This window comes from Ambystoma mexicanum, chromosome 9 (assembly GCF_040938575.1).
Source record: "Ambystoma mexicanum isolate Mex_15411 chromosome 9, UKY_AmexF1_1, whole genome shotgun sequence".
Lineage (NCBI taxonomy): Eukaryota > Metazoa > Chordata > Amphibia > Caudata > Ambystomatidae > Ambystoma > Ambystoma mexicanum.
Genome location: NC_090931.1, coordinates 677844850 through 677865734, shown reverse-complemented (window position 1 = coordinate 677865734; position 20885 = coordinate 677844850). Strand labels below are relative to the sequence as shown.

Below are 20885 nucleotides of genomic sequence, written 5' to 3'. Positions count from 1 at the left end.
CTTCTTCAATAACCAATGCCTGACTGCTGCAGGAGGTGGTTCGTAGAACTTGGAGGAGCAACCAGGCACGGGAGAAAGGTAAGATGGGAGTGCTGTGAAACAAGCTCGATTTACAGTCAGCGTTGAGCATGGGCGCCAAGAAGCAGAAATGACCATGCAAAAGAAGTGTCACGTGTTGACCGAGCGCTAGGGATGGCATATCCAGGTTAGGCGGCCAGGTGAAACATGCAACGATTTTAAGATTCAGACAGGTGTCTGGCAAGTGTACCCGCCCAATTTTATTTAATCTCTTCCTAAATGCCATGAATGACTGGCTTTTTAAGGTGGGCACAGATACCCTGAGAAAGAATACCACCAAGATCCCAGTTTTACTATTTGCCAATGAGCAGTTATAATGGTTTGTAATGAGCTAGATCTAATTTGACACTTTGGTGCCTTTGAAGAGTACTGCACCAGGAAGAGGTTGCAAGACAAAGGTACAAAGACCAAGATCATAGTCCTGAGCAGCAATAGTATTTGAACAAAAGATCTTTATTGGGAAGCACCAGCTACTAGCTGTGCAGTGCTTTCAGAATCTGTGCATTCGTTTTTCAGCTTCTGGTCCCTGGTCACCGTAAATATGTAAGACTGCTGCTAGGTTGTGAGAGACTGTAGGAGTCATCTAGATTTGGTGCTAGATTTGGGTCTTAGTCTTTGCTTTATAGGCACTGAGTGGAGCCTATCTGGCAAAGGTTTCCACACATTCCTGCCACACTGGCACCGGCATAACCCATAAAAAGCTGATCTTTCCCGATGGGCCCGCTGAGGTCTCTTTGCCTTAGAGGACGGACTGGAACCTTTCGAAGGAAGTCATTTTCTGTGGCTTCTAAAAGATTGTGCCTATTGAAAAGCATGTTTCACAAGCTTTGCCTGAACTTCTGGAGAGAACCCAGAGGTCCACATCCAGAAGTACATTCTGCCTTTGCTCCCCCTCTCCCCTGCTTTCGGCTGGAGCCTCCCTCTGGAACAGCCTCCCTGCCATTCTAAAACTTGACGAGAACCATCTCCGGTTCCGGAAGCACCTCAAGACCTTCCTCTTTTCTTCTGCCTTTGCTCCCCCTCTCCCCTGCTGATCTGTTCTCTCTTGGCGCCGTGCACCTGGCCACCCTCTGTCCTCCGGGCCCAGGTACCTGCTCACCCTGCCTCCCTGCCGCACTGCTTCCGGGCCACCCCTTGCACTGGGGTCTGTATCTGTACCCATACAACCCTCCCTTTCTTCTTCCTGCACTTATCAGGCCTACCCTGTTTGTTTCCTTAAACCTGCTCACTTGCAAATTGCTAGCTGCACTCCACTGTTTGTTGCCTTTATTATTTATTTATTTTATCTGTTTCTCCTCTGCTTCGCACTTTCCACTTCTCCCCCTTCCATGCACTTTTCCCCTCCCCCTCTCCCATGCACTTGCACGTTCTCAATGTCACTGTGCCTAATAAGATCTCTGTGTTGTTCTCCCCTGTTCCCCTCCCTTGCCTTGTCGCGCTCTGAAACACTTGTGTACGAGCACAATAGAAATAAAATATCAATATCAATATCCATTCTGATGACCATTCTGCTGGCCATAGCACACGCCACACAGTCAACCGTGTCAAGGCCAGACTAAAGGATCTGCCCAGCTGGCCCTCTGGTTCCTGCACCAGGGCACTGAAGCCATCTCTCACATCTCACCACCGGTATAATCTCAGATGCCTCTAACATAACAGTACAGAGGCCAGAAGAAAATGTGGCTAAGGCACTAGAAGCATTAACTGCCCTCAAGGTGAGACTTCTGCGACAAACTCTTAGCACCCCCAAGTGTTCAACTTCTTACTCTCAGGGTCAGAGGACAATTAGGGGAAGGAGGTCATATTCTTTTTTTATTCTTGATTTAATTGATTCACAATTTATACAAGATTTGGAGTTGAAGAAGGAGAAGAGTGTACATAAAACAAAAAGAGAAAGAAAGAAAAGAAAGTCAGTCTCCAAGTTCACTTTCTTTTCGGTTTCTCTTTCGAGTCGTCAATTGAAAATGTAATGTTTTCTTAAGGTCTGGAAATGATCAGGGGCTAAGCTAATGTCAGGACTGGCGGGATTCACGGTTAGCTAAAGCCTTTTGGTTGTAGTCCCTTAGCTTCTACCCGGGTCTACAACCAAAAGGCACAGGGCTATAGCCCCCTCAGTCCCGCCCTAGCAACGCCTCTGTTGTTGCGTTCATTCCCAGATCATTATTTTCCAGGTCAATATTTCGAAGAAACTGGGCTACTGCCACTACCCATTTAGTTTTCTCACCGCTCATTAGTCGAGTCCACCAGGTGTCTTCGTCCTATGTCCTTAAATCGGTAAAAAGGTGGCTCATATGTTTTTTATGTTGCTTCAGTTGTTCCTGTACAGGACAGTAGAAGATGTCTGATCGTTTCTGTCTGATTTTCATTTTTGCAATAACGGCATGTGTTGGTGGTCACTTTGCCTCTTATAGCCAGAATTTCATTTGTTTTTTTAGCAAGTTTAGGCGTGCTCTCATGAAGGTGTTACACAGGCCTTTGTGTGGACATTTCTCCAGGTAGCTCAAAGTTTGGTTTATCTTCTTTGGGTTTATCGGGAGGTTAGCCGTTATTTAGCTTCTTGCAGCTCTTTGAGTGTTGATCAGTCCCATTCGTCTAATTTTGTTTGGACTTTGGTTTGATTATTCTTGAGTTCTTCTTCCTAGCTGCATATTTTGTCCAGGTTATTTTTATTCGACCGTACCCAATTTAGTAGTATTATGTTTTTACCTCTGTCAATCTCTGTGAATTATCTCCAATATCTTGGGTCGTGGATAGAAGGGTTTTCCTGTATAGAATTAGAGCTCCTGGGTCGATTATCTTTTTCATCAGAATCCATTCTCGTCGGATTGATGCTATTGGCGTAGATGTTGGAAGGTTCAATATTTTTCGTCAGAAATAGCCCTCCATCTTTGCCAGATTTTTGCCAGAATCAGTGGCATTGCCTCCATTCCATAAGATATTGAAGGAATCACTTTGGCTTTATAGGTACAAGGGAAAATTGTCCGAACTTCCTATCTATAGCTTTAGATTGTACTGCTAGAGTTTTGATCTTTTCCCAAAGAGTTACTTGCATCAGATTTTCCTGGGGGCAGTTGTTTAATATTACTGCCAAGTATTTGAATTTTTTCACCGTCTCAATTTGTATGCTGTCTAAGTACCACTTCTGGCTCTCGACCACTTTCTGTGATTTTTGAAACATCACTATCTTTGTTTTTTCCTTGTTTATCTGCAGATTGTTAACTCTTATGTACTCAGCCAAGTTGTTCAATTGGCATTGGAGACCTATAGCTGTCTGGTCCAACAGTATGATTTCATCCGCACATAGAAGACGTGATACTTCAGCCCCTCCGATGGTTGGGGGGGAACGCTTGTACTTTGTTCTCCTGGTCTTTAAGGTCGCCTATATAGGCATTATACAATGCCGGTGCTAATGGGCATCCTTGTTTTACGCCTCTTTGTGTCTTCATCTCTTTAGACAGCTGTCCTATATTGTCGAGTCTCATTCTCATAGAGGTATCAGTAAATAGTGCTTTTATGGGCTCAAGGATCTGGGTTGGGCAATTCCACACCTGTAGTCTGGCCCACAGGGTTTCTCGATTGACCTGGTCAAACGCCTGGACCAGGTCAATAAATGCCAAGTAAACTTTTGGGCTACCTTCAAGTATCTTGGCTTTCAGTATACTTAATAGCAGGATGTTTGATGTTGTCCCAAGGTTTTTGACGAATCCTGCCTGAAATAGGTCATGGCCCTCAAGATTGTGTTGCCCAGTGTTAGGGAGAATTCTTAGAAATGTGCCAATTTCCTCCACCTTGGATACCACTAGCAACTTTGCTGGATTTTGAGGACTTGATTTTTTAAGCCTGGAGAGAGTGAGACCCTTTTTATCACTTTCATATGTATTTTAATGTGACTTTTTTTTTAACTCTGCCTTTCTTTTGGTTGTGGAGTCTGACAAACTCCATAGGCATCATCTTTTACATTGTGTCACACAGCTCCTTCAGTGCAGTGGCACAGGAAAGTCTTTCAGATTTCCCAAAGGTTTAAATACCTTCTCTTGGATAAACTACTGTTTCCAAAAGCAGTAAAGTGAAAATGACTATTTACATTTGTAACTTTCTAGACCAAGCACACACTATCTTACAATAGGGTGTTGGAGAGGTTACCTAGTATCCCCTTTGTCTAGCTTCTCATGTAAAAATGTTTATGTTACCCTTTCCTCACCAAATGGCTGGTGGCAGTGGTTTTGTTTTAACTACCGTGGTGTGCATTTACCGCGGGCTGCATTCGCAGCTGCAGTAAAGCACCCAAAGGCGCCATTTTTGTCAAAATGAGCCCGGTCTTCTTTTTCACCATTTCTTTGTGGAAAGGTCCTTCTTGAGACTTACTCTGAGCACCAAACCAGGTTTGGTCCCATTGTTCGATTAGCCTTTGGCGGGATTCATGAATGAAGCCCGCCTCTGGCTGCAGGGTGACTGGGGTAGGCAGGAAGTGAGGCAGGTGCCCGAAACTCCCTGTGTTTAGTCTCCTAGGAGACCCAAAAGCACTCTGTGGTGATTGGCCGGCTGACTGTATGGCAAAGACAGCCACCCTGCTGGGTGACTGACAGCCAGGCTAGAATGAATCGGAGAGAACTGAATAAAAGGCGAGGCTTTTGACTTGGAAGGCAGAGTCGACCACTGGACGAAGGAATCGAAGAAGAACTTGAAGAGGACGCCTGCTGCAACTCCTGGACCGTTGGTATGCCCGGTGAAGCCCTGCTGCTGTGCCGAAACTCCAAATTCGTATCGACAGAGAAGCCCCTGCAAGGACGACTTCTTCCTTTGAGTTGGTGGGATCAATCAACTCCAAAGTAAGGCACCTGGACATCCATCTCGGAGCTGGTTGAATTCCCACAGAGTTGTTGCTGGAAACCGTATAGCCAGGGAGAGGAACACCAGATTGTGTGCGTTGCTTTTAAGCTGGCCTAGAGCTCCAGGAAGACCCTCCGAGCACCCTCAACAGAGAGCAGGACCCCAGAAGCAAGCAAAGTCCATCTAGACAGCCAGGAACCGCAGTGTTGCTATTTGCAGTAGACGCAAGGAGCTGAAACACTGAACAGCCACTGAATTGAAGATTGCCAGTTGCGAGCGGTGACCGTCCAGTGCAGTGCAGGAGTCCCCAGAAGTCCTTCTTGTCCTCATGACTGAGGAGCAGGAACAGTGAGATCTGCAAAGCTGCACAGGAACTGAAGTCATCTGCTGCACTTTTCTTCATTCTAATGGTACTGTACAGTCTGAGAGAACTTACCTCTTACTGTAGAGTGGCTTGCATCTTCTACTACTCACAAGTCTAATCAGCTTGTGGCCCTACATTTGATTATTCTTTTCTTCAAAGACTTCTAAAACACTGTGCAAAGGCTTTCTACTTACCTACAAAGAAGTACTTCAGCTAATATAGACTTTTGTCTATTGACTTCGGCTTAGCCTCTTTCCCTGTATGACTCTTTTTTGGGGGATCTGAAAGCATTTGCCTGCTTAAGAATATTTGTAGTCTCTTGTATATTCTAAATAACGTTTTCCTTTGACTTACGACTATATGATTCTAAATGCAATAGTGATATATTAATGTCCCCAGCACCCTAGCAATTGAAATCACCTGAGGGTGTAGGTAGTGTCTGTGGGCCATCCCAAAAGGGTATCTACTGATTCAGAGATATTAAGAGTGTGTATGTTATGAAGTTTATTTGAGCGTTACTGTTATATTGCTCCCTTCTGAAGAAGGCTTATTCTAACTGACTGACAAATACATTCATAATTGTTTATTCAAGAAACCTTAAGTGTAAGAGTTTATTTGAATACTTGTAACTGTAAATCTCTGTGTAACTCCACTACAGCTCACATTCACCCCTCTTGAGATAAGCCTGGCTGCTCAACACGCTACCAAAACTGTGTAGTACAAGCTTATACCAAAGGTTGGGTTTCCTATACCTGTATTCAGAGTTGTGTGTAGTGTTCCTAGAGAGTACTGCATACAAACTTTGCCTAACACCCAGTCTTGGAATTTTCTGAGTACCAATGACCCGAAAAGCTTGCCAATAACATCCAGCAAGGCTATCGAGCGGTAGTTTGCTGGATTGTTTTTGCTGCCTTTTTTAAAGATTGGTACCATATTGGCCGTTTTCCAGGACGCTGGGATAATTTTAGATCTTAAACTTCTTTTTTAGATTCCGCTGATGAAAGTGGCCCATTCGGCCGGATTGGTCTTCAAATCAAGGTTTGTTATCTTGTCCGGCCCTGGGGCTCTTGAGCGGTTGAGCTTACAAATTTTATTTTGTATCGATTCCACGTCATGTGGAAAATCCCAGGCTTGAGGTTGTTGAAATGAATTGGTCTGTGAATCTCCTGCCGTTTTTTTGTAAAGGTCAGCGAAATGGTCTACCCATCGTTGCTCGCCAACGCAATTTTGCAATGCGCCATTTGTGCCTTGTGTTGGTGTAATCAGGGCCCGAAATTCTCTCGGTTTCCTACCGTTTATTAAGCGAAGCATCGCTTCGGGCGTCGTCCTGATACATCTTTAGACGACGATTTCGGAGCCAATGTTTATAGGCTGTGGTTGTTTTTTTTAATATGGCCAGGTTTTCTGGCGACGGATTTGTGGCGGCTATAAGTCTAACTTGCCGCACAGTTCTTCTCTTTTCTACTACCAATGCATTGTATGCATGGATGTATGGTTTATTTTTGTTATCCTTCCCTTTTATCTTTTTTTGTTTATATGCAGTTAGTAGAGGCTTGTATTCTACTTCTAGGATGGTATTGAAGGTATCCTCAGGGTTCTCCTTGTCTTGATACAGCTTTGTCATTTTATGAATAGCCTCTTCTGTCAATCGTAAGCAAGTGCCTCCATTGCACTCTTCTATGGGGTCTTTCATCGCGCATTGGGGTAGCCTCTTGGTTTCCTGCTATTAACATGTTATGGTCGCTATTAGTTGTTTTTTCAACCTTGAAGGTGGTTATTAGAGGGAGGAAGTCTTTCGATGCATATATGTGATCGTCTCTTTTCTCCCCTCACATTCCCAGGTTGGCACTTTTGGTTCTCTGTTGTCTCGCATCAAGTGGAGATTATGTACATCCCTACAGTCCATCAGGTATGCCCATAGGTTGCCTCTTTCTGTTGAGGATTGATACTTTTTCTTTAGGGTCTTTTGCTCATCGATTCACGGACACCTCGAATTTAAGTCACCACATATTATTGCATAATTTGTTTGGCGAGTTATATTTGCCTCATCAATTATCTTACTTATTTTGCCTAGAAAAATTGCATTTGAAGTAGCTGCAGGATTCCAATAACAATTCACTATTAGTAATGTGCACAGATTTTCTTGTTTCAGTTTGTAAATCCGTTGTGTCCAGTTAACAACTGATGCTTGTATAAAGGCGGATTCAAGTAAAATGGATTTTAGACTTAAGTTGCTGCCTGACCGAAGGGCAGTAATCAGCCCTGAGGTTGGCCGGCCTTTTAAGCCCTTTTGAACCGGTGAGAAGATTATTTCAAAGCCGTCCAAATTAGGTCGAGCTGTAAGCAAAGTCTCTTGCAGGCATACAACGTCAAAGATTCACAAGTTTACATCGCTTGCAGTTGTTAAATGGTTATGACCTCTGGTGTTCCAAGAGCCCAGTAATAAGGGTGCATCTTTTCAGATGCAATCTGTTATTTCCTTAATGGGCTGCAAGAGTTGTTGTACATCTCTACGTGCTAGGTCTCCACGTGTCTAGCTAGAGTCGCCGGTATCCAATTCCACTTTTTATTTTCTGTGTCATTTCTGACTCTTGAAGAGATTCTCAATATTTCTTGTCTGTGTTCGGTCGGAAAGTCTTGCTCAAATGTAATTTTCAAAGTGGACTGAGGGCCAAGGGGTATACGGCCTATGTTCAGGGGATCCAGGAACCTTTTATTAGCGTCTGTCGAGGGGTGAGCAAGCTTTGTGTCCATTCTATCTCTTCTCTTAAAATTTGCTGGGGAGTAATGTCTTTGGACGTGACGTCTATCTGTCTTCGTTTCCAGTCTTGATGAGTTCTCGGTCTCACGATTTCCTTTATGGTACTTCGAATCACCCTCATTGGTCTTCTTGAGAGAGGAAGAACGTCGTTTTAGGTGTTTTGATTTGTTGGAGTCCTTTCGCCTACTTTGGTCATGATATATGAGGTCTCTTGTGTGTAGTCTAATTTCCGTTAGGTCGTAGCCCAACCTCTGCAGGCTTTCTGTAACTTCCCATAGCTTTCTATTTACAGTAGTTGAAATTATGTGCAAATAAACAGAGTCTGTGCATCCTTTAATTCCGAATTCCACGATCTTCAGGTCATCATTAACCAGTTTGCGTAGGTTTCGGATATGATTAAGTAAGCTGATAACTGCTGCCCTGTTCAAAATTAGGTTATCTTCCTAGTCCAGGATATGCTCTAACCTGAAAGACAGTGAGATTTGTTTACACATATTATTTTCTCGTTCTAACAGTTTATGTCGTGTATTTTGAGAAGCAGATACCCAATTTTGGCCTCTTGGGGGATGATTTCTTTGTTGCTTCTTCCACCCAGTCTGTTGTCTCTTTGTGCGGACGAGTTATGGTAGTGCCGTTCTCTACCTCTAACGGCCTCATATCGTTCCAGCTTTTGGCTTTCTCTTTTACCGTTCTTGGTTTCCAAAAGTTTGTCTTTCTATTGTGTATCTTTCTTCACTTGAGTATCTCGCTCTCACCTTTTGTTTTTTTTCTTCTCTCTTGGGGTTCAATAATTTTCGTTTCTCATCCAAACACTGGAGAGTTCATGTCCATTATTATAATGTTCTCATTTGGTTCCAATGGTAGAGAATTTGATCTTTCGTGGTCTGCATTTCGTTTCTGGTGCGGCATGTTGATGAGAACTGATTCAGAATCCTCTATTGTGTATTGACTTAGCTCCAGGAGGTCTACTGATGAGTCTGAGACATCTGTTGTTGTTGTTACTTTATTCACAATCTCTTTGTCACCCGATATTAAAAGGGTTGGTTTGTCCTTCAACCTTGTTGCACATAGAGTTTTTCTCTCAGGCTCCAAGAGAGGTGTAGAACCCTCCTTTATAGTGGTTCTTTTTGACGTTTGGTCTTTGTTTTTAGCCAGTTGCACCTTCCCTCTTTGATTATTTGGGTCTTCCTGTCCAGTATTTCGTTTTGATGAGAAGATCCCCTACTTTTTGAGTTGGGTTTGGTCGTTTGTTACTCGGGTATCTTTATACCCCGGCTGGGTTGATGGTGTTAAAGTTTGTATCGCTGCGTTTCTTTTGCTATGCACACGTTGCGGCCACTTTCTTGTGCTTTTTCTTTTTGTTCCAGAAAAACCCTTTTTGCCGCCGTCGTGGCTGAATTTGTTTACTTTTGTGGATCTAGATTTCTTTTCACACTGACTTTGTTTGAAGGGTCTTGATGGTTTGTTAAGTCGGGCCTTTGCACACTGTCTTTCGTTGGTTTCAGAGCTTCTGACCAGTTGGGATCAAATACTGTTTGTGATGCAATTGAACAGGTGCTCTTAGTATCTTGATTGTGCTTTGAGATGCTCATATGTTGGTCCTTGATCTCTTGCTGAATCATACATGTGCCTTGGTCTCGGGTCTTCATTTTTTTTGCCTCCGTGGCCATGATGTAATCTTCCACGTATGAGAGTTTGGTGTGCATCAGGGCGGTCATTGTCGTGTGATCTTTTAAAGTATCGTTGAGTGCTTTGTACAACTTGCTGAAAGGGGTCAAAGCTATTGTAACTGTTGACATTATTGAGATAAGATCTAGCTTCTTATTTGGTGTCTCCCTGCCATTTGTTTGGGGAATTTCGCTCAACCGTCTATTACGAGGTGGTGAGATTATTGTTTTTGTTGGTATTTCCAGAAAAGGGGAGGTGATTCTATTTAAAGAAAGGCGTTGTCTGTCTCTTATCATTTTGTTATCCTTTAACAACACTGGTTGTTTTGAAATAGCTTGTTCCAATATTGATAGTTGGTGGCCAGTTTTTTGGACTTTTTCTAAAGAGATTTTCTCCACTCTTGAGGTTTCTTTTGTTCGTTCGTTGATTAATGGAGTATTAGTTTGATTTAATTGCTCCTGTGGAGGGTGCAGTATTTGTTTTTCTGCACCTAAGTTGCCTGTTTGTGGTTTGATGGCCCGTGGGAATGTGGGTTGGTAAGTAAGGTCCAAAAAAGGTGGCGTTTTTAAAGTTGGGCTATGCACTTTTTCTGAGTGGCTTTCATTCGTGCCCTTGGAAATGTCAGACTGTGGCTTTCCTTTTCCGTGAACTGCGATTGCCGAAAAGGTGAATTTAGCCATCACGGGTTTTCCAAAAGTCAAACAAATTGGTGTTGATATTTGTTCTGTCGATCTCTGGGAGCCACTATCTGACTTCTTTATCCAAGGGTTTGGCGTTTTTGCATTTAAATTGGTTTTTACTACTAGGTGTTCCACGCATTCAAGAATTTTGGCGTCAGAGAGCTCACTCACAAGTGGGAGGGCCGCTCTTGCTTGTTTGTTGAAAAGATTTCCCACTGAGCCAGCTGGTTGTATTGTTAAATGGTTGATTTTCCTGTAGGAGTGTGTTGTTTCTGCAGATTCTGTGTTCTTGTTTTGGGTGAGTGCGTTTGTCCCTTCTTTTTGCCTTAGCACTCTCGGTTTCTCAACTTGGTTTTTTCTCCCCTTTTTCATTAGATTGCCTCTGTTATCCATTTCAGGGGAAGCAGCAGGCTGCTTGGAACATTTTTCCTTCCCTGGGATCGCACTTGTCAGTTCTGCATTATTCAGATCCTTTTTATCGGACTTATTTCCTGTTGCAGAATTTTGAAAAGACCTGATGGTTAAATTAGTTGAGTTGACAGAGCTAAATGAGCCGTCCTTTCCAACTTTTGACGGCAAAGTTGGCTCCCCCTTTGATCATTTTGTTCATGAGCAGGTGTTATCAGATCTTCAATATCAGGCGATGCCTGAATATCAATTTGAATATTCCAGGGTGTTCTGTTCTCCATTCGTTGAGCGTCGGCATTTGCCGGCATGAGATGGTTTGCCTTGAGTATCCCTACATCCGGGAGCATTGAGTTCTCTGAGTGCTCTTGGGCCGTCAATTCAGAGCGTTGTCGTTGCCGATGGTTGCCCTCGGCCGGGCCACCCCCCCCTCTTCCGACGCCTGCTCTTCCAATAGGTGGGAGGACCACTTGAGGTCTAACAGGTTGGCGCTCCCTGTCCAAACCCTGTGGAAGTTAATTACTGTGTATAATGTTGCTGAGGGTCTACTCTTAACTTACCTTTGAAGGTCTATATGTAAAATATCTGCCACAAGGTTGTGAACTTGCATTTTAGGTTAGGGAGTGAGTTAGCGCTAAGTGGCCATTTACTGTTTTTATCTAAAGTATACTCTGGTATGTATGATGGTTTACGCAGTGTAATTATTGTTCCCATTATAAATATTGTACGTGTGACCTTATAAATAAAGAGTATATTTTTCAGTATACCAGTGTGGTGGATTCCTTTGTGGTGATTGTTGTGAATAATTGTATCTCCCTGGTAGCTTTGATCACTCCATCTTGAAGTTAAACTTGACTGCTGTGCTACATTTACCAGGCTTTTGGGTGACACACTGTCTACATATTAGGTTAGATGGTTACACAGCCCTCACCACAACTTTCATAACTTATGCTTAGCACGTTTTAACTTCCCTATGCTCTTGTGGAAGCCACCCGTTCTATCATTGATAAGGCATCTGCTTCAGCTCTTAAGGTGATTTTGTGTATGATCTGTAATTCAACCATAAGCTGTGCCCAAGGTGATGCAAAAAGTGACTGATAAGGCACAAGGCTGAAACATGTCTGGGATAGCCTATGTGAGAGGCTATATGCAGAGACATGATTAACTTTCTCACTGTGACTAGGGAAGCAAGCTACAAACCTCACTGATGATGCTCAATAATGCTTATGCATATATAGGGTTGCTAGTGTTCCTGCAGAGAGGGAATGTGACCTAGCCATCTGTGCTGGGTGACTTACCCTTTAGTGATAGATTAATTGCATAAAATATGGTTGGTTCATTTTTGTAATGGTGTAGATAAGCTAAACAATGAAGGAATGGAGCATGCCAAGTGGTTATGATTATTTCAAAGTTTTCTATCAATCACACACACACACACACACACGCACGCACGCACGCACGCACGCACGCACACAATAGTTGTGGAAAATTTTGTATTGTGGTCTGGGGCTTGTGAGACATCTCGGTTTACTGTAAGCCAATTCTCGACATGCCTAGTAGTATATTTATGTCAAACCATGTAATGAAGGCCTGAATATAGTGCACACATCATAGGGAAACACATAAAGATGCTCATAAAACAGAATACTACACAAATCCAAATAGGGTAATCCTCTGAAAATGGCAATCTTCTTTCCGTGGAGGTACTCTCTACGTGCTGGATTACTAGTGGTTGAAAAACAAGTGCAAGCAGTGGGTGATGTGTATGTCCTCAATGTACGAGAAACATGTGCAAGCGGAACAGTCTCTCTATTGATGTTGGACCTAGGGAAATGGGAACCAGGTGAACCTGAATCAGATTGCTGCACACTTTATATGTTTACTAGATAGCCCCAAAAGGAGGCATGTAATCAAAGTGGCCGGTCATTCTCCATGATTTTCCTTAACATCAAGGGAGTTGTTAAATATGGTGATGTAGTAGAACTACTTGGCATGAGAGAATGGTACTGCACCATAATAAGAGGATGCGTCAAGAGTGCTAAATGAGCTGGTGGTGCTTTGGAGGTCACAGCCATGTTACCATACTTTTTACATTACAACACAAGCTCTGAAGAGGTCACAGACCAAGAGTTAAAATATGTACTGCTTTTGCTTCTTTTCAATAGAAGGCAGGTTAGGCTTTTATGAAATGCATTCTGCGGCTTCCTATTAAGGTGATATGACCTTATTCTGGTCAATATTTTGAACTTTGTATTTAAATTCAATTCTATACACATCTTGATCAACCAGGGCAAGAGAATCAGGGTGTTGAACATTGGACTTGACCTGAGTCTGATTAACCTCAGGCAGTTTTTTAACCTGCACAGAAAAAGGCTAGATTGACCAGGTATCCATTTGTTACTGGTACCTTACACAGGAGCAAAAATCCAAGAACAAGGACTGAAGGTACAGTAAAACGAACACCAAAAACGGTTCAATGTGACAGACATACTTACCTTCAATAGCTGACAAGGTGTCTGTCCGAAATTGTTAATCATCCCTTCCAAGGCTTTTCTTTCTTTCTCGTCTGCTATGGCATCAAGATCAACTGCCCCTACAGGTATCAAATGTGAAAGAAACATAGAAATGAGAAAGCATACCTAATTTTTAGCACAGTGAGGTTAACTGGAAAAGGCAAATTAGAGCAAGCATTTATTTTTCAACACTAATTTGCCTTTTAAATAGGGGAGTAATACGTTGATGAACAATGCCTTGGGGATGCAGAATCCAAAACCAGACATTTTAATTCCATCATTCAGACAGTGACAAGTGCGCTAGAACTTAATTTACAGAAAAGGAACTCTAGGTCACACAAAACCAATTTCCACTCTAATGAATTCTCAGGCCTTTCTTTAAGCAGTTAAGGGATGCCTGCAGGGATAGGTTTTTCTGGGGTCAGATGATGACTGCTGCATGGGGTGAGATAAATAAAGGAGTATCTCCGACAACACTACACAAATGATATCTTCAGTCTGATGTACCTTCATAACTGCAGTAATAGAACACATTAAGGGCCTCCACCGCAGCGGTCCCTCGCTGCTTGTAACCAAAGATCAAGTCAATCCATTCATGGAGATGTGCAGAAACATAGTCGGACTCCTGGAGGAAAGGAAAAAAAATGAGTTAGGAAGATGTTTAGTATCCACAGAGTACATCAATAGGGGGCAGGGAACACATCTGCTGCCACAATGCTCAATCTACTGCGTTAATTGTTCAAACGTATATGGGATGCTCCTCCTGTTCAATTATATTTATAATGGCAATACAGATTATATGTGGCACATGCTTCTCCCATCTAAATATTTCTACAATAGTAAATCTGCAAGAAATCTGCAGCACAGAATACAATTTCAAAGCATCCTTGTCTTACGAGCTGTTATATCTACAAATGATATTTGTACCCTTAAAAGGGCCAGAACCTAAAACATTTTATAACTGAACAATCGCCACCTCTATAGCATTGAACATAAACTTGCCTCAGAATATTGCTACCTGTGTTCTGCCTGATTGATCATCATTGATTGTAGCCCAAGACAGTATACACCCAACAGTCAAGCTACGTTAGGGAGTGTGCATGGCACGTCAATATGGCACAAGGGTGCTTTCACATTTCAAATTCTCCCCTAGGATACTAAAACATTGTTAAAATGTTTTTATTTTTTTTATTAAGCATTTAGTTTTGTTGCTAACCAATTACAGTAAATTAGAAAATCACAAAATAACAAGTTTCCAGATCCACCAGAATCGCCCAAAAGAAACACAAAGCCCAAGCAGCCCAAATCATTCTGAGCATTCCATCTCCTTAAATTTCTTTAAAAAAAAATAATCTCTAAGAACTTTACAAGAATGCATGTGAAACACACATTTGACCCTCCATACACAACCTCCCACCATACTTCAGCGTCAGTGCCAAATTCTTTACTCATTCGTTTATAGAAATACAGCGTTCTCTGGAATCTCAATTCCAGACAAAACAGAATCAAATGATCTAAAGTTTTGCTTGGGCTTTGCACAATCTAGACCCGTCACCCCCAAAGTCCACTCCATATCTAAGAAGAGTAACTTTAGTATGCTATTTGTTCAACCGAAATCTAAGTAATAACTCCCTATACCTTGCCTTTGGGAACCTTCTCGGGTATTGTGGGGTCACATTATGTAACACGGAGAGACACTTTGCTAACGTGTGCACTTTGGAGTTAGACCTTTTGGTTTCTCTCCTATCGTCGGCCCATAAGATCTTTTTTACCAGTGAAGGATTTTTGCATAAGATATCTACCGATGGACCCAAATTTAACAGCGTATCATTACAGTGTTCCAATCACATATTCGGAGGCCAGTCAAACATCTCTACCTTTTTGACCGTAAGTATCCGAAATTGTAGTAAGCATCCAGGGACGTTCAGTTTCCTGAATAGCAACAGGGTTTTCTAAACCACCCTTACATGCAGAGAAAAGAGGCCTAATTCGTGTCTTATTATCGCCGATGGAACAGCATTTGGGAGGCGTAGCACACTCCTCCAAAACCAACCCTCTAGTCTCTCCCACGTTTCCCATGGACGAATGAGGCAAGCCTCAGCTGCATGTGTGAGGGCCGGTGTGAACTTCTGGTTATAGATATTTATGATCGGGAGAAGCGAAAACTTGCCGTACTTCGCCTGATCAAAATTCCCTGAGCAGTTAGTGGTTTTATTTTGCTCCTCAAACAGTCTTTTCCACGGTTTCTCACAGGCACTTGCGCTAATCATTGTGTCAAGGTATTGTATGGAAGGGACTAGCCATATCCGACTCAAGTTTAGAGTCCAACAGGGAACCTTCTTTTTCTGGCCCCTCAAACTTTCCAAGATAAGTATTTCGAACTTGGTGGCATTAATCTTTAGACCATTTTGGATTACATACTGCTGCAGGATGTCAAGTTTCCTCTGCAAGCCGATAGTAGTTCGTTCCAATATGACCAAATCGTCGGCATACAGAAGCCACCCAGCTGTGGTTATTTATTTTTGCATTTACTAAAGCGCACAAAACCCGCAGGTATCTAGGCGCTAGTTATATTGAGGAAAGGAGAAGAATGGAGGGCGTTGGGGGGGCGGGGAGAGAAGACTCTTAGGAGGAGCAAAGGTAGTTGAACAGCCAAGTCTTTAAGTTTCTGGGGAAGGTCCAGTAGGCTTGTTCTTTTCTGAGTGCTGGTGGGTGATTGTTTCAGAGTTTGGCAGCCACAACCGGGAAACTCCTACCCCCCACCGAGAGGCGATTGAAGTTGAGGGATCTTCAGGAAGTGAGAGTTCGCCGATCTAAGAGGTCGGGCGGGGTAGGATTTCCCTACACAACATTAGAGGTAGGTCGGGCTGGGTTGGGGAGACATCGATGGACCAGGGACAAAGTTTTGAACTTAATCCTTTCCCGGATGGGCAACCAGTGTGCATCTCTCCTGACATTGGAAATGTGGTCAGATTTGGAGAGACTAACAGACGTTCGTAGAGAATTGTTCTGAATTGAGGGGGCGCTGTTGCGCACGTCAGAAGTGGCCGCCTGGTTCTAGAGCTCCCGCTCCACCATGACATCCTGCGCTATAACATCCGCTATACCACTGCCTGTGTAGCCTACACGCTCTGAGACGGTAGCCCAGCCATCCGTGGTCCGCCGGCCGAACTCCTGGGATTCAGAGTCCAAAGACGCCGGAGATACAACCCTGGGAAGATTAGCCGGCCCGCTGCCGGGCTCCAAGAATAATCCACGCGAATGCCGCTGCGCGGCTGAAGCTCCGAGGCCCCTGGAAGGGAGGAGCCTGAGCTGCGACCTAGACCCTGAGCTCTGCTGGTGCCGCGCTGGGTCGGCCGTGGAGCGGGGGGGCTCCATCATACGAACCGACTCACGTTCCAGTCCGGCCCTGGCATATGGGGACCTGTGGCCGTTGCCACTGAGGTCCGGGAAAACTCTCCGCTGGTCCTACACTTCAGCGCGCGGTGGAGCGATCGGCGGACCCGCGTGGGGCCTGGAAACAAAAAGACATCGGGTAAGGAGATACGACTGGGCGGCGATTGAGGGGCCGAGATACACTTCAGTTCTTGGGGGTAAAGACTTGCAGACCCGCTAACGACCAGATTTGGAACACCATATTCTATCCTACGTTCCGTTGGCCGGCGAACCCGGGTGGTCCGCGCGACGGATTGCAACCCCCTTGGGACACCCGATACCAGCCCTGATTTCCCACCAGTGGCTGGAGCTGCTGGGACGAGGCGGGCTCACGCCCTGCACATCTACTCCAGCTCTCGGGCCGCCAGTCGCATGGGCCCGCACTCCTGAATTGGGGCCGCGGCCCGTGCGGGACCGGACTGGGCGGAGGCCTCATCATACGCAGCTGTAACTACGGACCAAAGCGGTTCAACAAATAAACTGTAGAACCCCTGGATCAACACAGAACTATTCCACACAGCTTATGCAATAAACGTTTATTGTTGTACGTGGGGGGACACAGTCCATTCGGACCACTTGGTCTCTGATGGGGCCTATTATGTAACCGTTTCGACTTCCTTCAGCCCCTTGTGTGGATCCATCCCCAGAGCCTAGACACTGCATAGGGGGAACATCGAATTAGAATTTGACCAACAGCATTCTTCACTGCCTCAGAGCGTGACTAAGACACTAGAATGAGGAGCCACAGAAGTCTGGGAAAGGCGCCAAAACTCCTGGGAAACAGAAGAAAGGCCCGATGGACGCCTACACGGGCAGTCACAGCCAGGCCACGCAGGCCGACGCCCACGTTGATGTTAACGAAGCCCCCACTGTTGAGCCTGGTGAGAATTTAGACAACCTGACCGCAATAGTGCAGAATGGTTTCCGCGCAGTCAACACGAAATTGGATGTCATAGTCTCCACTATCGGCTCCTTAAAAGCAAGAGTGGAGAAAGAAAGCTCACGCATTACAGGAACCGAAACCAGGATAAGCACTAATGAGGACACTATCTCACATCACAGCCGTGACATCATCCAAATCAGAGAATTGTTCTGAATTGTCTGGAGTTTCTTCAGGTTGCGTTCAGAAGTGCCAGTAAATAGGGCGTTACAGTAGTTGAGCTTAGTTCCTGTAATAGCTCCTGCAATGTTGGGAGTGGAGAGGAAGGGCCTGCTGGCATGAAGCAGTTTGGCTGTATAAGCCGCAGAGGAGGCGATCGAGTTCACTTGACGTGAGAGGTCGAGGTTGGCGTCCGGGTAAACGCCCAGGATTTTGGCAGAGGTTCCATTGATCTGTGGCGAGCATGATAGGGGTGGATCCAAAACATCTTCCAGGTCTGCAATGTAGATGTTAAATAAGCACGGTGCCAAGGGGCATCACTGTTTGAAGCCCCTGAATGTACGGATCCTCCTTGTCAAAAGACCACCTTATCAAGTCTAACCTGCAGGGTAGTCCCTGAATACAGATGCTTAATTGCTGAGAGTAAATCCTGGGGACACCCCATAGCTGCCATCATATTCCATAGGAGCTCCCTATTAATGCTATAAAAGGCATGTTCCATGTCGATACATGCCATGTATAGTTTACAGTCACCCCTTAGAGTTCTCATGTTGAGGAGGCTGATCAAAAGAAGGTTAAAATTACAGCCAACTTCTTTGACAAATGCTGTTTGTCAGGGATCAAACAACTCTGTCTTTTAAACCCATTCATTCAAACATCTCAACAAAACTGCTGCAAAGGTTTTTCCCAGCACATCCAGGAGGGGGATGGCGCAGTAGTTTTTCGGCAGCGCCCTATCGCCCTTCTTGAAAATCAGGACCACCACTGCTTGCTTCCAAGTGACCAGGTCTTTACCACTCAAGCCAATCCTTTAAAACAAGACCAGACAAAAATTGGCCCAAGCTTCCGGGGGCTGCCATTACCATTACATTGGTCAGCCTGTCCAGCCCTGGAGCATGAGATCTGATAGCCCTCTTTATCAAGGATAGAATCTCTTCCCTATTAAAGTGTATAGTCCATTGATTTTGTTGGTTGTTCCTGGCTTCTTTCCCTATATAATCAGGTTGGGCAAATATGTTTTTAAAATACAGGACCAAACAGTCCTCTGATTTCGGGTTCAGCTGAAATGGGCAGTTAGCACTTTCCCTGCCGTTTAATAAATGCCAAAGTTTTCTGGTATTTTTCAAATCCAGTGCCTGCAGCATAACTTCGGCATCTCTTTGGTACAAGATTGATTTATAGGAAGCTACCCAGTTATTGTATCTCTGTTTCCGTTTTGCCCTCTGATATTCAGAAGAAGATTTTACAGTTCTCCAAGGTCTTTGTGGAGGAGTCGTTTCTGCACAACGACTACTTTATCAAAAGTGTGTTTTGGTACAAAGCGAGGTCTATTTGCTTTGCTTGGATATTCCCTAAAAGTAGCCAAGACACACTTGTACTCCAACCCCTTGCCATGCCAACAGTTTTTTCAGTAGATTGTTGGACTATTAGGGGACAGTTTGCTTCTAGCTGGCTCCAACTCAACTGTTTGGTTCCATAATTCAGTTTCTTCCCTACTTGGTAGGGCACAAGAAGGTACCACAGGGTCATGATCACTGTGATTAGATGGAAGGACTCTCAGGGATACAACCCATGGCAGTAAATTACTAGAAACAAAGAAGTAGCCCAGGGTGGCACTTGCAAGGAACTTGGGGTTGGTCACCCTGAGTTACCTGGGGGCAACCAGACGTGGACTCCCTGCTCACTGTGCTCAGAGAGACAAAGCTTTGCCTCACTGATGAGGCCCAAATGGCTGAAACACGTGTATGGGGTTGCTTTTGGTACTCTTGTTCAGAGAGGAATTGCCATAGCATTTCGGTGCTGGACTGCCCATATGGGCGGGACAAAGACTGATATGCAAATGGATATTTCCCATCTGTGAAAGGTACAGTGAGCAAAAAGCGTGTGCTGCAAACTCTCAGAACAGGTTATCATGCCATGTTCTTTCTGGAGAGGAGCGCCCGCTACCTTCTTTGAAATGGCACTGGCTTCCCCCCTGTGCCAAGTCCTTGTCCCCGATAAGTCACCTTTCACTTGACCATTCACCATGCGAATATCCCTGGACCCCGTTCCCTCCAACCGCTCCTGGAGTCCAACTCTTTTCTGTCTAGAACCCACCATGTGACCCCTTTTTTATCCCCCTTACCCACTCTCAGACAGTCAATATTTAGATCACCACCGATTATCAACAAGGGATCAGTCATTATGGTATGCATGTTATCAATCCATGACCTCACAGTGTCAACAGTGCATAGAAACGAGCTGGGGGTAGATCCCTGTCTTCGGCTGGTGCCTCCCTTTGGAACAGCCTCCCAGCCACCTTGGAACTTGAGGAAAAACATCTTCGGTTCCAGAGCCATCTCAAGACCTTCCACTTTGCCTCTGCCTTTGCCCGCCTTCTCCCCTGTTGATCTGTTTCTTCTCTTGGCATTGTGCATCTGGCCACCCTCTGTTCATTCGGGCCCAGGTACCTGCTCACCCTGCCACCCTCCCGCACTGCCTCCAGGCCACCATCTGCACTAGGGTTTTGTATCTGTACCCATACAGTTCCCCTCCCACTTTTCTTTTGCACTTATCAGATATACCTTTCACCTGCCACTTGCTGGCTGCACTAACATGGTTTATCACCCTTATTTATTTTTTATTTTATTTAATATTTATTTATGTTTTGTCTCCTCTGCCTCGCACTTTCCACTCCCCCACCCCCGCCTTCCATGCACTTTTCCCTGGTTTTCCTTTTCCGTGCGCTTTCTTAAATGTCACTGGGCCCAGTAAGATTGCGGTTTTTCTGTTTTTTTCTCCCTTGTTCCCCTCCCTTTTTGCCTGGTCGCGCTCTGAAACACTTGTGTACGAGCACGATATAAATAAAATATTTCATTTCATTTCATTTAAAGAGAGCTTGATTCCCGAGTGTCAGGATTCCAGTACAGATTGAAAATGGTCAAGCATTCCTGTCTGCTACTGGAGTGTTCAAAACTTGTTTTCTTATTAGGATGAATTCAGATAAATAACCCGAATGACCTTCTGGTTAGAGCTGTTTCGTGTCACTGTCAAAAGACCAGAACATGGCCTG

At 44.4% G+C, this 20885-nt stretch overlaps 1 protein-coding gene across 3 annotated transcripts in view; it reads right to left on the bottom strand.

Moving 5' to 3' along the window:
- NBEAL1 (neurobeachin like 1) overlaps positions 1 to 20885 on the bottom strand; it is a 2018929-nt gene that overhangs the window by 207286 nt on the left and 1790758 nt on the right. For all 3 annotated transcript variants that reach the window (XM_069615520.1, XM_069615521.1, XM_069615522.1), the window contains 2 exons: positions 13807 to 13924; positions 13282 to 13379 (listed from right to left, as the gene is read on the bottom strand). In XM_069615520.1, the coding sequence (XP_069471621.1) occupies positions 13282 to 13379; positions 13807 to 13924 (216 nt within the window). The remainder of the gene's footprint in view (positions 1 to 13281; positions 13380 to 13806; positions 13925 to 20885) is intronic.